This window comes from Xenopus tropicalis, chromosome 1 (genome assembly GCF_000004195.4).
Source record: "Xenopus tropicalis strain Nigerian chromosome 1, UCB_Xtro_10.0, whole genome shotgun sequence".
Taxonomy (NCBI): Eukaryota; Metazoa; Chordata; class Amphibia; order Anura; family Pipidae; genus Xenopus; species Xenopus tropicalis.
The window spans coordinates 162689055-162707021 of NC_030677.2; the positions used below are offsets into that span (position 1 = coordinate 162689055).

Sequence of the window (17967 nt, forward strand, 5' to 3'; positions counted from 1 at the left end):
ATGTATTTATAAATATGAAAGTGCACTTGCAGTTTTATGTAGGCCTTCATAGGCAGAGTGGGCAAATTTAATATGATGTTCCCAATTGATTACTATTCTTATACAGAATAAATACAATGCACACCAAAGAGAACTAATGACAAGTAAGTAGGCAAAGACTGAAAGGTCGGCGCCTTCCCATACATACTCAGCTATATTCAAATTTCAGTCTGTAGAAACTCCCATGACTTTCCTCCATTTGCTGAAATGATAAAGAAACACAGCATTTAGAAAGTGCAAAGGTCTTTTGTTGTCAGCATTGCAAAACTGCAGTTAGTTAGTAGTGACTGCTCCTCCCTATATTTATTAGAAAGATTGAATGGGAGAACCCAGTCTCTGTATTCTGCATAAAGTTTCTTGTGTGCTTTACTTTATTGCAGGAGGGAAAAACGGGATTTAGAATAGTGCTTAGTTATAAGTTGCCCACCAGTTTGTCAGATAAAAAGTTGATCTATAGAGTTTGTTATACAGTTTTGTCAGGTTTTCTCATTTGATTACTCTGCTCAGCCAGTTCTGTATGTAGACCAAAAACATGTTGGACATTGTGCACTATTACAGATATGGGACTTATTATCCAGAATACTCGGGGCCTGAGGTTTTCCAGATAAGGGGTCTTTATGTAATTTGGATCTCCATATCTAAAGTCTATTAAAAATATTTAAACATTATTTAAACGCAATAGAATTGTTTTTCCTCCAATATGGATTAATTCGATCTTAGTTAAGGCCAAGTATAAGGTGTTTTTTTGTTTTTTTTTAATAAGGAGAAAAACATAAAAAAAGACACACATCCTTCAAGTTCAACTTTTTATGTCTGTATGGAACCTGCCTAAATTGCTAGTTGATGCAGAGGAAGGCAAAAAAAATTTTTTTTGCCACAGAGGGGTAAAAACCCCTTCCTGACCCCAAGAAAGATGGCAATTGGACCAGTCCCTGTACTATGTAATAAAATCATTATTAAAAATATACATATTTAATTAAAACTGAGTCTATGGAAGATGACCTTCCCATAATTTGGTGCTTTCTGGATAACAGGTTTCTGGATAGCTTAGTTGGTCACAAGGAAATCTATTCATGTGTCACCTGCTTAAATGTGGCAATTTACTAAATCCACTTTACTGCCAGGGTTGTATTTAGGGCCTGTGCCTATGGTGGTATCTTTATCTATATATATATATATATATATATATCGCTGGCGGACTTGTGACTAACTTGGACAGTGCAGCAGAGGGGGGGGGGGGGGGTTATCCCCTATTCCACAATCAGTGGATGCACAGACTGTGGAAGAGGACTGAAATAAGGCCCTGTTACTGCATAAGACAACATGACAAATATTGCAGTTCATGCTGCAGAAAGGGACTGAAATGCCAGGTTTACTGGCAATAATCTCACGCCTGGTGGTATCTGAGCCACTCAGAACCCTCTGCCCTATTCACAAAAACAAGAGGATGCTGTTTTTAACCATAAAACCAACCATGAGCAAAAGAAATCTATTCTTTGCCTATTCTATTTTCTGCTTCTCTCAGACCAAGTATCCATTTTCTAGTGCTAAAGCAGTCATGAATTAATGCCACCTAATTCATATTCTCTTCTAACATTTTTTCTATTGAAAATGAAAAACCAAATAACCGCATCACTAATTTTTTCATACCCAAAAAAATCTCAAAAACAAAGCGTTTTCTTTCCACAATAGAATGTGCACTATGTTGTTATAAGAAGTATTTAAATATAGAATCAACAATTCCATCATCAGCACTTTACAGATGTGTACAATATGGAATATCATCCAGGAACACAACAACATGCCCTTTCACATATAAGCAACTTTTCCTTCTCTGTTACTCTTCCCTTTCATAAGACCTACAGCAGTGAAAAGTCCCGCCCACACAGCATCAGCTGATAGTCCGGCAGCCTTCCCTAACTGGAACAACTCGAGCTACGTCACCGTGATCCGGGATCCTGCTGGAAAGTGGGGGTGGAGCTAGATGACGCTTCTTCCAACCAATCAGACTCGTCCACATGCCGCGACCGTGTGCCTGGGGCAGCCTTGGAATAAAATGCTATAGCGGCTAAGTGCTGCCGCCACTAGAAGCCAGAGCGCAGCGGGAAGGGAAAGGCTGGGCGACGGCTCACTGGGACAAGAGGGAGGCCGCAGCCCGCAAACGAAGCAGGGGACAGCTAGTTAATTGAGGAAGGAAGGTTATTGGGGCGGGAAGTGATATATTATACTGAAGGGGTAAAGGATAGACGGTACGAGGATTCTCGGGTCTAGTCAGCGTCAGAAAGCCGGCTTCTCTCATTGAACCTTTCCGTTTGCGGGTTTACCGACACCTAGCGGCTCACAGGCTGTGAGTACACACTGTCGCTTTGCCAGAGAAGCATCCCTCTTCGCCCGTCACACGGAGCTGGACCGATTTGCTCTGTCACCTCCCTTCCCATACCGGTGAGGTGCCCCCGCTCCCGGCACAAAGACTTTGGTGGCCTCGAACATTCTGTGCAAGGTGGGGGGGATAGAGAGGGGGGTGAGGAGGCCAGGGAAGCAGTCATGGAGAACGCACACACCAAGACGGTGGAGGAAGTCCTGGCTCATTTCAACGTAAACGAGAGCACTGGCTTGAGTCTGGAGCAGGTCAAAAAACAAAAGGAGAGATGGGGAGCGAACGGTACGTAGTGGGGGCAGGGGGGTGAAGCAATGCTCGGAGAATGGCAGAGATCGGGAGGCCCGCAATGCGTTATGTTCTGGCTCTAGCTCAGGCATCTTCAACCTGTGGCCGTGCAGCTCTTATCATGCCACATTTCCCAGCATCCCTCGGCAGCCGGCTTTAGGGCATGCTGGGAATTGTAGTCTGATAGCCTGAGGCGCTGCAGCTTTGTCATCTAGAAATCGGATAATTGGCAAAGAGATGCCAGATCGTGATGTACTACGGCTCCTAGATTTCCGCCGACAGCCGGGCACTGTCAGTGGCATTTGGGAGCTGCAGTTCAGCATCATTCGGAGTTCCGCAGGTTGCCTTGGCTGCCTAGGGGGATCATTTGGTCGTTTATCTAAATAACACTTCTTTTTAAGGCTCATGCCATTGACTGGTGCAGTGATAAATTGTGTGGCACAGAACGGAATCTCCTTATTTGTGCCCATTTATAAAGCAGCAGTATGTGTGTGCAAGGGTTGGGCAGTCCCTTGAATGATAGTGTATAGGGCAATGGTTCTGGCAGTGTGACCTGCTTCATCCCAGTATCCACAGTCAGTGCAGTTAGACAATAGCTTGAAGGTCACAAGTTGGGTGACTTTGATAAATGAATACCTTTAAACGCATTTAGAAATGGAAAAACATGGCCAGAGGTTGTATGTACTATAGTATAGGATGTATATTTTACTGTCCAGTTGGTCTATGAGAAACTGGGCCTGATCCCTGTGTTTAGTTCCTGTCTCCTATTACCACAACAGATGGCAATATGCTTCGCCTGCTGCTGAGGCTAGTCTGTGTAGTCCCAGGGCAGATGATGAGAAGTCTATTGAATGTAGATCCTGTACTGCCATACACCTTACTCCAGCATGCAGTCTATCTGTTAGCCCATGAAGCACTTCCTGTAAGGCCTGTCCTTTAACAGGCATCTTCATAAAACATGAATCACACGGAAGATGGCTGCCTAGATGCAACCTCGTGCTTTTTTTTTTTCTGCCTAAGCAATAACCGGTCTCTCCACTTTCCCTACCAACATGTTTGCTTATCTCTTAGTCATGTAGTAACGTATGTGCTAGGCTGCTGCTACATTTATTTCATGCATTTAGAATTTATTTGCATCTATACCTATGGGGATACAATGTATCTGGTTAAAGACACATTAGATAATTCTTTTCTAAAATAATTGAATTCTTTTTTTTGTTTAAAATAGTATCAGGTACAAATGTTTTGAATGTCTGATCCCTAAATGAGCATTTTTAGAGTAAACACAGTGCTGGCTCATTTTACTGTGCTTGTCATTATGGCATGTACATCAGTACCATTTGTACGACATGCAATTATTTAATGTATTATCTGATATTTCACATCCTTTAATAATCCATAATATCCATTCATGTTCCATTCATGTTAATTGATTTACTGTCTAAATTTGATCTGCCTTTGTACTCTGAGGCACAAACTGTTTTACTATTAGGATATCTTTATAAAGCATTTGTTGACTATAGTAAAACCTCAATTTTATACCTCCTGGTTTTAGGTTTTTCTCATTTTACTCCATTTTTTGGGGTCCCACCAATATATATATATATATATATATATAATATGATTTTCCATTTTTTGGGATTTTACACAAATGCTTTTTCGGGTCCCCTGAAATACATAAAATATGGAGGTTCTACTATATCTAGTGGGCACTGTTCCCTAAGCTGTGCACTTATGCGTGCACATATACATTTTGAGACCAGAACACACAAATTGTGAGCCGTGGTCACCAAGTTTGCACACAGTTTTGAGAAGTATGCACAAAAGAACATTTTGCACAGGCAGCCAAGAAGGTATTTTGAGGGAACATTGATAGTGGGTCATGTATAGATCAGCAGAGCAATATAGTCATAGATCTGATTGTGAGCATTTAATAAATGAGTTAAATTCAGTATCCTCCCTTTACTACTAATGTGAGATTGGTATTCTAAACAATAGCCAAATTACCAAGTGTATTCCTAAACTGAAATGTGGTTTCTTTGCACAGTCCATTTCTCTGTATTAGAAGTAGCAGAGGACCATGTTAGCAACTGACCAAAGCAAGGAAATATACAGTAAGCGATACCTTTCATTGACTAATTAGGCTATAAAATGTAAGCTGTTGAGACAGTTTAAAGGTACCTATCCTATTGAAACAATAGTATTTCTTAAGGAACTACTGTGCCCCAGCATGTTGGGGCATATGCATAATGAGTGAGTTTCACAGATCTCTCATAATGCAGATATGTCAGAAGTAGGATTGGTCGCCATGTCCCCAATCCAAAGTCATCAACATGGTTGCCCATACCGGAAACAGCTATTGCAGTGGCAGTGTCTTCAAACTGAAGTGTAGACTTTTAGCCCTCACTGTTAGGGAACACAATTATGATGTATTAGGTGCCCTTTAAGTTTCTTCTTTAGGCATGGGACCTTCCCTAAAGAAGAGACCTAAGCTGACCTAAAACCTTGCATTTTATCTACTAAATTAGCCCATAAAAGGTATCACTTACTTTACATTGTTACGAGACATTCTTTCCATTGAACACTGTTTAGATTTTCTGAAAATCTATTGTAATATAATCCAAGGCAATGTCACATACTAATGTTTTCATTCTTTTTCCCCTCCAACAACATGGAATGGTTGAATATCCAACAGAATTGCCAGCAGAAGAAGGTAGGTCTCATTCCATAACCTTAAGTGTATTTAAAGCCCTTATTTCTGAAGATTTATACACGTCTTGTTGTTCTTTCCAGGAAAAACATTATGGGAGTTGGTGATCGAACAATTTGAAGATTTATTAGTTAGAATTTTACTACTTGCTGCCTGTATATCCTTTGTAAGTATTAACAATGGGGTAGTTTATTGGTATCTCATGCTTTAGCATTTACACACTTATGTAGGAATTCATTTGACATGTGCTGACCAACATTATGCTGATATTATCTTCTAATGTACCAACAAGAACTTCACAACTGCTGTAAAGCAGTTTGCAATTGACAGCATATTTCATTGTTTACTGAACTTTGGGTGTCTATCTAATAAAAAGTGTCTTGAACTTGGTCATGTGTTCTGCTCTGTAGGGCTAAGGTTTACAGATTGTGTGTCAGTACCCCTAGTCTGGCCCAGAGCAGTGGACAGAGGTGGCAGCAGCTTCAATAGTCAATTACCAGTCTTGGTTACTTATTTGTATAATGCAATTTCTGGATTCTTTTAATTGTAAAACACAGTTTGCGATCAAATTTAAATTGGAATAGGGTGTATTAAACATTGGTATTATAAATAATGACCATAACATTTTAAAAATGAGTAATTGTTGGCTTCTGACCTTATCGATAATGATGGAAAGAAATGCAGCTTTCCAATTTTTTTCTCCTGGCATGTTCAGTTATGGGAGTTATGTGAAAAGTTGTCTTAAAGCCTTTTTTTTTGTAGTCGATGGGTGTCCCATGTAAAATTTGTTTTATATAAATTCTGGGCTGTGGTGTTTTAGTGTCTAAAATATGGCAATTGTAGCCATATTAAGTTTTAGGTTTAGTTCTCCTTTAAATTTGATAGCTGGGGGAATTATGGGTAAATTAATGATTAAGCAGTGGTGTCATAAAGTTCCATCAAAATCTGTCACTTTGTTGCGCTTTGTAAACTCCTTTCTCCTTTAGAGAAAAATATCTCACCCCTTATTTTTCATGCCTGACACATTGTTATGCAGCAGTGAGTAGCAAGATTATTTTTATCGGACTGCTGCATTTGAGTGACAGACGATTGTTGCTCTGGCATCAAGCATATAGATGCTTATTATTGACCCTATATAGGGGTTACTTTCTTGCTATCACTTATCGATTGCCACTTGAGACATTTTAACTTCCATTGAGAAATTTTTATCACTGGATTTATAGAAAATGAATAATGCTGCAGTTATCACTACTTGAAAAGTTTAGTGGCTGCATGTGGCACAAAAGTATATAAGCAACTATATCATAAACTCTGTATTGCAGAGCTTGAAAGCCCAGAGGACAGTTAGAGGATTATGTATTTGTTGTCCAAGGCATTCTTCATATTTTGGCAGAATGACTGTTTCACCAGTTTTTTCCTATATTAGTGACAGTGTTATTGGCTAAGTGGGCACTGGATAAGGGTTGCAACTCCATGGGGTTCTTGAATTGAAAGTAGGACATGCATGGGCAAAACAATGTTTGATTGACTTAAGGATGTAAAGGCCTTAATGTTAGCAAGTGTAGGGGTCCTACTGAGAATCTGTGATGTGATGTACAAGACCTTTGTATGAGTTGAAATAAAGCTTGTTGCACCGGTTCTGTTCTTCAGTACCTTAGATAGTGGAGCATGTGTGTAATATAAATAAATAGTAAGTTATTTTTCTCGTTTCATTTCAGTCATTTAACATAGTGGGTATTTTGCTCTTGTGATTGTCTTTTCTTGTCCCTTTTTATTTATTCTTTGTGTTTTTCAGGTTTTGGCATGGTTTGAAGAAGGCGAAGAAACCATTACAGCCTTTGTAGAACCTTTTGTAATTTTACTTATATTAGTAGCAAATGCCATTGTTGGCGTATGGCAGGTAAGCAAACTTTTTGTTTTCCTTCATCTTTTCCAGTTTCAGTTGAGCAGCAATTTGGCCATATTAAAGACCAACATTAAAACACATCCCAAGTTATCTGTGATGTGAAATACAAAAGTGTTTCCATAAATGTATTCTTTTGGTGTTTGCTGTTATCTTTATGGACTATGTAAATGCATTAAAAGCAATGGGCAAGCACAGGAAAGCAGAATATTCCACAAAAAAACCCCACACTCAGTCCTCTTGTAAATTTGCTGTTTATTTTTCACCCTGTGGGAACTATGTCCCATTCTTTAAGTAGACCTGAATTACCGGGTTAAATGTGAAGGCAATACATATATATATTTACAGGTATATTTAAAAAAAAAAAAAAAAAAGTGGTTTCTGAACTTTTGGAAAGGGGGAAATGCCACCCATTTTCCCCACATTGAAAGAAATTGCAATTTTCAGCAGCTTCCAATATTAATTCCAGTATCCTAATTTCATTTTTTTTAATGCAGAATTAAACACATACAACTTAAATTGCAAAATCGCATTTTCAAATTACTTGGTAAAAACATTTATAATATGAGCATTTTCATGTGTTCTGTTTAAGGCACAGTTAAACTTCCTTAAGCTTTGAACATTCCTTTTAGTATGTCTCAATATACAAGTGTATGCTAAATATTAGCATACAGAGTGCTTGCTGATGTAATTTGTCATTGTTTAGATGTGTGTGTGTATACATATATAATGTTTGCTGAGCATCCATACCATTGCAGGTATGTGCTGTTTTTTAGCTGCATATTGAGTACTTCATTTTGTATTGGCCTGAAGTTAGCACAACATCTGAGCAATCCATAGCTTTGCAAAACAGTGGTCTCTAACCACTGCCAATTTGAACTATCCTTAACCCATGTGTTAACCAGCTTTGCAACATTGAAATTGAGGTTGTGATAACTTTGTAGTAATTTTTCCTATAAGTACTTTTTTACTAGATGATAACGTGTAGTGACGTTGCAATATCCTGTTGCACAAATGTATACTTTCTCTACAACTTTTCATAAACAGAAACAGAACTTGGTTCCAATACAGTTTTTATGTGTTTCTAGTTAGAATGAGCATGAAGTTAAGTATATGTAATAATATTTAGAAGTCTTATCTTCATAGAATTAACATTGTATGATATAAGTGAAATAGAAATCCTTGTGACTGGCTTGATTGTAAAAAGGCTGCTAACATTTGCCTTTATGCAACTGATGTAACTTTGATGACTTCTAATATACTCATACACTATTTACTATACACTGGTTTCATTGAGTCATTGCAAAATATATAATGAATACTGCATCCCCTAGTGGTAAAATATACGGATATTATAAGCCACCAGAAAGTTCCATGATGAGGCCAAAGGCTGAGTTCTTTTACAACACTCAGGTCTTAGAACAGGAACTCTTAGGTGATTTCTAATATCCTCATATATTTTACAACAGGGGATGCAGTATTTATTATAATATACAAGTTCCAGTGAGTCAAGTGACAGAAATTATATCACTAAGCACTGATAATAACTGATATAAGAATGTAATTTCAAGATATTCATGGCTTTTGTTTATTATAAGGATATGTGTCACAGATTATTGCTAGCTTTTGTGTAATATTTATACATGCCAACATACGTGAAAACATGGGTTACAGGGAAATGTCCGGTGATTTTACATTTTTTTTTTTTTTTTTTCTTAGGAAAGAAATGCGGAAAATGCTATTGAAGCCCTCAAAGAGTATGAACCTGAAATGGGTAAAGTGTACAGACAGGACAGAAAAAGTGTCCAGCGAATTAAGGCCCGAGATATTGTACCTGGAGACATTGTTGAAGTGGCTGGTAAGGTTTTTTTTGTTTTTTGTATTTTTGTAACTTATAGAGTATTATGGTCTGGAAAACAATACAGTATTTAGAGTAATATACAATTGTGACGAGTAGGTTGCTTGGATCTTAAATGTTTTATCATTTTAATTTCTACATAATGGATGCATATGTAGTTATGATTAAAAAAATTTGGCATATGCATGCCCTTTTAATATCAGTTGTGGTTTGTAATTAACTTGGTATGTACAAGTATTTAACATTACAATGATAAAATAATCTTCATTGAGGCTTCAGTACCTGTGGCTCAGCAGAAAAAGCAATTGAATAAATGACAAGTGCCAAGTGACAGTAACAAGAGTACAGCAGTGTGGCAGGTCCTGGGTATTTATATATGTCTGCATGCCATCCACTTTCTAGTTGTTTTAATAAGTATGCTATCTTCCACTATTCTGCAAACAATTTTACATGTACTGATAGCCTCAGGCTGAGAGTAATTAAAGGTTTTATTTCGTCACTTGCGTCAACATATTAGAACACTAAAAAGCAGGCATGGTGAAAAGCTTTGCCCATAAATAGGTCATTTAAGGAAGCAAGTTGTGTTTCTAGTGTATTTTAAAGGGGAAAATGTAATACAGGCAGTGTTCCCGATATTACTGTGTAAAATTTGTATAGAATTCTTTATACGTCTAAGCTGTCTAAGTCTGGTATACAAGAGCTCCAAAATGTTTGACATCCCTGAGGTCACGTGTTTATCACATCTTTTTGACAAATTTATTGTTTTTATAAATTGAGCTTTGTGTATTTCAGGGTTTAACAGACCTGTAAATGTCATAGCTCTTTCAAAGTAAAGTAGCAGTGATTTATTTTAAAGACCATGGTGTTCATTTTGGTGTAAATATAATATATAGCTATTCCATTTGTTTATTATTATGTAGTCCTTCCATAGAGATGGCCATGTAGGGAGATGGTGGTGGTGTACCTCACACAAGGATTCATATCTCCAAATGGAATTCTAGGCATTGTGCCAATGACATTTGTATGTCCTAACCATCCTTAGTGACAGTTGTGCAAGTGACAGAAACAATTGCTGGGATTGCATACACACAGACATCATATCTAATCAAAAATATTTTCAAGATTCCATTAAATTTGTTACATTTTTATTAATAGATTTGTTATTACTCTTAATAACCTAGGTATGCATTGATACATTAAAAGTCATCATCCTTTATTTATATAGCGCCAGCAAATTAAGCAGCGCTTCACAATAAATTTAAACAAACAGGGATCTTAAACATTTTTTTTTTACAGTCTACAGTCTGCTGTATTTTGAGGAATCCTAGATTAAGATATTCAGCAGGTTATAATGTGTAAGATGCACATTTTTAGCTGATCATTGGTTTTGTAAACTTTTTTTTGCTGTTTATAGTGATAAACTTTATACAGTCAAATCCAAAAGTATCCTTATAGTATGGGGAAGTTATTTTCTTTGTGCATGACAGGACATGGCTTTTACTTAAAATCTGCGTTGTTAAAATAACATTTACAATTCAAAGAGCATCACTGTAGCAGTGCTTTCATTCTTATATATGTTTACATTTATGTTTTATTTTGTCCACATACTAAAAACAGAGCTGTCACTGATTTTTTTAAATACATAGTGACAGTAAAAGGTGTACAGTCACTTTTGCTTGTCATTGAGACCTATATCTATTCAGTTTATCCAAGCATTAATGTTATCCATTTAGGACTCTGACTAACCTGTCAAATGTTAAAATGTCAATTTTTTTAGAGCTGAAAATTTGGTATGGTTTTTTTCCTAATTTAAATTAGTTGCCCATACCTGGTCTCCGGATGTTGATAAATACCTTGTTGTTTCCAGTGTAGTAATGATTAGTGTACATCTTTCAGTTAATGGGCAGTAAGCAGTTTCCTGTACTGTTTGTGGGTACCAGGCTACTTGATGTACCCTTCCCCTTTCAAGTGAATAGGAGCTGTTTGGGGTAATTTTAATCGCCCCCAGTGTGCTCTGTACCTATGTAAACCAGCCTTTCAGTAATAATAAAGACATTTCCTTGTCTTTGATGCCCCTTGGGCATTTACTTTGCTCCTGTGTTTTGGAACACTTTTGATTTGACTGTCAACATATATTTTCTTGAGGTCAGGAATATATTAATATTAAACAGGACAATATGAAACACTTTAAAATTGTCATTTAAGTTTGAGAAATACACTAATCATTAGAAAAATTCTGTAAATCAATTATGGCCATATTTGTATTTTAAAATTTACGTGCAGTATGGGTTATACTGCAAAAGATTTTCTGTGCAGAATGTTGTAACCTCTTTTTGGACAATAGTGTTTAACTTGCTCTTTGTGGTATTTTGATAGCTGCAAACCAGCTGCTATCAGATGTCTCCATGTAAACCAGCTTGCAACACCAGGGGAGCATATTCAAATACTTTACCCATTTTTGGCCTTGATCATTGTTTAGCCAGTGCTATTTTCTCTTGCTGCTCAAGGACACCCTGGCTAATATTAGTTTTCATGAAGAATATTGGTACAAAGGGAAGTGAGACTTCAATTGCCTATTAGCGCTGCTAATGCCAGCTTAGTATAAACTTCCAACATACTATTGCTAATAATTGCATAAGCAACCCTTCTGGGAATGTAAAGCAGTAAACCAATTAATGCTGGTGTTTGTTTTTTTAACACAGTGTTGAAAATCTTAACTCCATTTGAGATTGTGATTCCTATAATAAATTCTTTATAATACTTTTAAAATTAATAATTATTTTACATGCTCTGTTAAGTCATTGGCTTGTGGGTTTTTTTTTGTACCTTTTTATTTGTTGTTGCTACATCCCACCAGTTAGAATTTAACCTTAGATGGTTAGACTTGTGGAGCTAAAAGTTAATGGAAGGAGCTTGTCACATTATGTTATATGAAAAGGATTGAATGCAAATTGATCGATAAACTGATACACTTTACTGATATTTCAATTGTGTGTATATGTGTATATATGTAATAAAGAAATGTTATTCTTTTTTTAAAGTTGGTGACAAGGTACCTGCTGACATAAGGCTAACTTCAATCAAGTCAACAACTCTACGAGTAGACCAGTCTATCCTTACAGGTATGCCTAACGTTTATTTTTTACTGCAGAAATAACAATAAATTGACCTTATATTATATAAAGTGCATAAACAATACAATTTAATGGAAATATAACAAATATACACTAGAAAATCCTTAAGGGCATTTGTCATGGATCTTGGATGCTTTGCCTGTCCCAGTATTTAATAGTCCAGACATACATTGACAAGTGTGTTGCTGCATTTTCAGGCAAGACCCTCTTCTGGAAAGTGCTAGAACTAGTACTCTGTGGCATTGTCACAGAGGGCAGCAATGTAGGGTTGTTTTTTGTGGTTTTTTTTTTCCTTCTGGCTGTGTGTGTGGGCAAGCTGCCCTAGAAAATGAATATCTTTAAATCCACATTTAAATGTAATAGATAGTGGGGAGTCACACACAGATATTTTGACAATCGGAACTGTAGTGAGGTTCTGACTATGCAATATGTACTACAAGGTTTTAGCACTGTCTCATTGGCTGTACATTTTGTCTCTTATATTTTCCATTAGGATTAACCAATGTAATATCAATAGATGTGGATCGTGTTGCCCTGCACCTACTGCTTGGGGGAAGATACTTTTTTTTTTTTTAATTTAAATAAGATTATGAAGGACAATAGTTTGGTTCCTTAGTATTCCTTCTACCCATACTAAATGTTATACAATTCAGTGCTCTGCCAAATCTATTTTTCTAGTTATGTTGTATTCCATAGACTTAAGTAAAATCAACTTATATTTGACCTTTTGGAAATGTTTATGAAGTCTTCACAGGCACATGTTTTTAAATTAAGTTTTGGTATTAAGTACTCTTTATTTTATAGGAGAGTCAGTGTCTGTTATCAAGCACACTGACCCTGTTCCTGATCCCCGTGCAGTCAATCAGGACAAGAAGAACATGCTGTTTTCTGTAAGTACAGTTTTAGTAGATGATATGCGCGTGTAAGTTAAAAGGAAACAATCACTTTTAAAGTAGACCTGTCACCCAGACATAAAAAGCTGTATATTAAAAATACTTTTCAAATGAAACATGAAACCCAAATTCATTTTTATATTAACACATCCAAACCCATTATAAAGGCATTTAAAAATCCCAGCTGTCAATCATATATTGCTTGCCCCACCTCTATGCCTTAGGCAGGGCAGACAATAACTTTAGCTTTCCGTTCAGCACTACCTAGATGTCAATGCACATCTTGCGTTCCCTCTCCCTCCTCATCATCTAATTGTGTAGCCAGTGCAAGGGCATGGGCATCTGGTCCCCCATTCTGGCACATAAACAAGATTTTGGCATGATACAAAGTTTACCACTAAATGGTTCCTGCCTGCTTGCTTAACTAACAATATAGAAAATAATTTGGAGTTATGTCTTGAGGGTGACAGGTCCCTTTTAAAAAAACATTTTGTAAAAAGTTCCCTTTCTACACCTTATTAATATATTTTTCTCAGCATTGGGGTTTTTTTTTTTTTTTTTTTTGCAGCTGCAAAAACATTTAGCCTTGGGTCATTGGTGGGTTGTACTTGCTCTGACTGGCGTTTTTTATGAGACATCAGTTTGCAATGCATTATTGTGTTTTGTATGCTTCTGCAATATACCATCTCCCTACTGCAAACACAAGCTATAAGAAAATAAAGAATAAGCAAGCATCCAGTGTAGTTTGGGTGTATACATATCAATGACCATTTTCCATTTTGTATCCATTACGGATAAAAAAAGTTATCGTCCCAGGACTTGTGTGTAAGGCATGCTGTTATGTTTTTCTGTCCTGATTCATCCCTCTTGGAACACACAGATACAATCTGGGGGAAAAAGTGTTCATTTTATATTTTCTTCTGTTCCAGGGTACTAACATTGCTGCTGGTAAAGCTATTGGAGTAGTTGTAGCAACAGGTGTAAACACTGAAATTGGAAAGATTAGAGATGAGATGGTTGCTACTGAGCAGGAGAGAACTCCCTTACAGCAGAAACTGGATGAATTTGGTGAACAGCTTTCCAAAGTTATATCTCTTATTTGTATTGCTGTTTGGATCATCAATATTGGACACTTCAATGACCCCGTCCATGGGGGATCTTGGATTCGGGGAGCTATTTACTATTTCAAAATTGCAGTTGCCCTTGCTGTTGCTGCCATACCTGAAGGTTTACCAGCTGTCATAACTACCTGTTTGGCTCTTGGAACAAGGAGAATGGCAAAAAAGAATGCAATTGTTCGAAGTCTGCCATCTGTGGAAACTCTTGGTTGTACATCGGTTATCTGCTCCGACAAAACTGGCACCCTAACAACAAACCAGATGTCAGTCTGCAGGGTAAGGAACTGTTTCATTTTTTCTCTTAAGTCCCTTCCATAAAGAGAAGTTAAACTTATAGCTGAGGATTTAGATATGTATGTCTGCATGTGAGTCCTAGTTAGGAGGCCCTTAAAGTTATTTTGTGTATACATATTAAAATAATTGGTGGTTAATTACTAATGAGGGAGAGCCATTTTTTCTATAGACTGTAGTTTCAATCAAGAAGCCTTTTGAGTTTTCAAATTAATATATTGACATTATAAATAAGGTGCACTTTTAAAGTCCAGCATTCCTGAGCATGTTCTGGTGCAGTATCTTAAAGCATTTGGCATTTAGACTCGCAGCAGAATCCTGTCCCCATGGTTACTTTTGTAAAGTTAGACATTACAGATGCATAGAAAAGTATAATTCTATTAATGAAGGAAGAGCCAACCAGTAAAGTACAGACTATAAGGTAACTGAGGCATAATATGATTTCTAAATGGGAGTTAAGGAAGGTTATTGCCAGAGTTTAAGAACAATGACTTCTTCTTCAAGATTGAAACTTGATACACAGTCAGAAACACACATCTGAGCTGAAAAGCAAACAAGTGGAAAATAATAATGGCAATAATACTTTATTTTCCATGGTATTGAAGTACATTTAACTGGAAAATGTCAATAACGTTGACTTTACTTATATGAAATCCATTTTGCTTTAACACTAATTAATATTGCTTACATGTTTCTTTGCCCTAAAGCTTTGGGCTTTTTATGACCTACAAAGAGACATTCCATTAGCAAAAAGTTTGGCAACACCTCTTACTTGCCGTTTTAGAGGGTGCCTGTAAATACCCCCCTCCCCCCACAAAACTTTATCTCTTTGGTCCTGATTTGGAATACTGCTTATTTTTCAATATAAATGCAGCTTGATGTCTCAATGAAAAATGTCTGCTTTGATGGACATAATTATGTTGGAAATCAATACCATAAAACAAATGAATAGAAATCTGAAACGAAAAAAAGTATATACAGTCAAGGCTGGTCTATATAAACAGAACCACCGTTAGTATTGGGCATACCGAGTGGAATGGGAGACCCAGGTGTATATGCCCCAAGCCTATTGCTAATTAACAAAATTCAGAAATCCCAACACAGTCAAAACTTGTTTGTGCCAATAATAACTCGCCATGTCTTGAATGTGGTCCGGCTTCTTAAAGCCCCAAACCCGTAGCCAAGGGTGGTAAACCATACAGCAAAAGAGATGACTCTAAGCACACCGGACGACAGGATATCCACTTAAAATTTCAGCTTTATTGATAGCATTAAAAACAGCACGCCTGATGCATTTCGTGCACTTAATCATAGGCAATCATGATTAAGTGCGCTTGCACACAAAACGCGTCAGTCTTGCTGTTTTTAATGATATCAATAAAGCTGAAATTTTAAGTGGATATCCTGATGTCCAGCGTGCTTGGAGTCATCTCTTTTGCTTTTTCAGACTTTGGCCTTAACCCAAATTAAAAACTCTGCAGAGAGACCAGGAAGTTGAGGTTAGCTTGTGATAATGATTATATTGTCTAACTTTGCTTATTAATGGTGTACCTTGTAGGCACAGCCGTAAAACTGATAGTTGCATCCCCAGAAGTTTGTAAAACTTCCTGTGTCTAGCTATGGATGATATCGCTGTTGGCTGTTACTGAAGGGACCCATAAATTTCACTTAATTTGATCATTTTAAGCTTTAAACAGAATCCAGTCATGTGCCCCCTTGGTAGGAATAATAAAAGTTCCAGTTGTTGAGCCAGTGGATCACGTGCTTGCATAACACACATCCGTTTAGCCTGCAATTTAATTGGACAGATACCTTGACAGTTGACCAGTATATGGTCACCTTTAATTCCTGTAACACATCATAAAACAAAAATAAAATCATTGGTATAGTTTCCCTTTGAGTTCAGCTCTGAATTTATAATTGTGTGACCTGGAAAAAGCATGGTGAAAAGCAAAGGAATGTAGAATTTTTTCTAGTTCTGTCAATGTCACCTTGAATGTTAGTTTGAACAGTGTAACCATCTTTCTGCTTTAGTACTTCAGCAAATAATTATCTGCATTTATTACAGTTAAGCGGTTCAGCCTGTGGTGCATCACCTCACTGTTAAATTAACCATTCATCCATGGCGCTTATGATTCTGTTCCTTGCTTATAAGTAGAATTCGTTCCAAAATATTGCTATAATTGCTTTTCTTTCATTTATTTTCTTTGAAGTGAAAAAGGTTGAATTGCTCCTTTAAGTCTGACAGTTCATTTGTTTGCAAAGTTTGGTTTGAAAATCATAATGTGTTTTATCCTACTAATCCATATATTGTGAAACTAGAATTTCTCTGGGACAGGGCTAAAGCTAATTTACTCTTGCTTTTGGAGTAATTACATAAATCTGCTTCATCAATCTATTTGCTGAACCCTAATAAGTAAACAGGATAGATAGTTCACATTTCCATTGTATAATTCAACTTTCTTATCTGTTCAGCCTGTTTCTATCACGACAAATAAACACTGGCACCATATATTCAATAGTTGCTCAAATGTCATACTGTAGTCCATATAAAGCTTATTTCATGTTAAAGGAGACATATATGATAAATGAAAAAACCTCTAATCTTATAGGCAGTTATGATTAATCTGGTGCTGGTTTCACTTAGGTCTAAAAATGAATACTTTCTGTAAAAATAGCCCCTTTATTTGAGCACCCAATAGATCTGCTATGGTCCTTGTCTGTGTTTCAAATGAGGGGTTGGCATGTCCTAATAGTCCCTACCAACAGCACAGTAGGAGGGGAGTGGCCAATCATGGCTCTCCTGTCACACAAGCAAAGACTGGCTTTAGTTACCTATCAGGTCAGCCTAGTTGCCGATTGCTTTCTATCCTACAGCGCAGTGTGCCGAGTGCTGCCGCACCCCTGCACAGCCTGGGAAAGGAGGCAGCATGACATCGTACAGATGGGCGGGACTAGTTTTTGGAGAAAGTTTCAGTAAACCAGCTGAAAACACTACTTTTAAACCTCATTCTTTCTGAAAGCTCAGATTTAGAGGCACAATGCACTAAGATGATTGCCTACATACCAATATTACAACTAAAAAAAATACATTTTGAATGGTAGAGTGAATAATTTGCAGTGTAAACAGGTGCCCCAAGCTACTCATTTGCATGGCTGTCCTGCTGATTGATGATACCTACATGCTTGACACTTGCCATGGTAGCATATCATGATCATGGGCTTACTGTGATCAAAGTTGACCCCACATTACTAAACTAATGAGTGACTGAATTGTCATGTATACAAATCATGCTAAAACCTGTTTGCATTACTGTGCACACCCTTTAATCAAGGATGTGGCTACATTCAGAATC

General features: G+C 37.1%; 1 protein-coding gene across 4 annotated transcripts in view; it reads left to right on the forward strand.

Moving 5' to 3' along the window:
• The first annotated feature begins 1969 nt into the window (after window positions 1–1969).
• The window catches only part of atp2a2 (ATPase, Ca++ transporting, cardiac muscle, slow twitch 2), a 30779-nt gene continuing 14781 nt past the window's right edge, over window positions 1970–17967 (forward strand). For 3 of the 4 annotated variants that reach the window (XR_001923782.2, XR_004220358.1, XM_031892684.1), the window contains exons 1-8: window positions 1971–2701; window positions 5400–5417; window positions 5498–5580; window positions 7210–7314; window positions 9037–9175; window positions 12217–12297; window positions 13114–13199; window positions 14132–14596. Coding sequence is in view for 2 of the 4 variants with exons in the window: in XM_031892684.1 (XP_031748544.1) it covers window positions 2584–2701; window positions 5400–5417; window positions 5498–5580; window positions 7210–7314; window positions 9037–9175; window positions 12217–12297; window positions 13114–13199; window positions 14132–14596 (1095 nt within the window). In the remaining 2 variants the exon portion in view is untranslated. Of the gene's footprint in view, window positions 2702–5399; window positions 5418–5497; window positions 5581–7209; window positions 7315–9036; window positions 9176–12216; window positions 12298–13113; window positions 13200–14131; window positions 14597–17967 lie in introns of all 4 variants that reach the window. The other variant, XM_031892688.1, reaches the window with a different exon arrangement.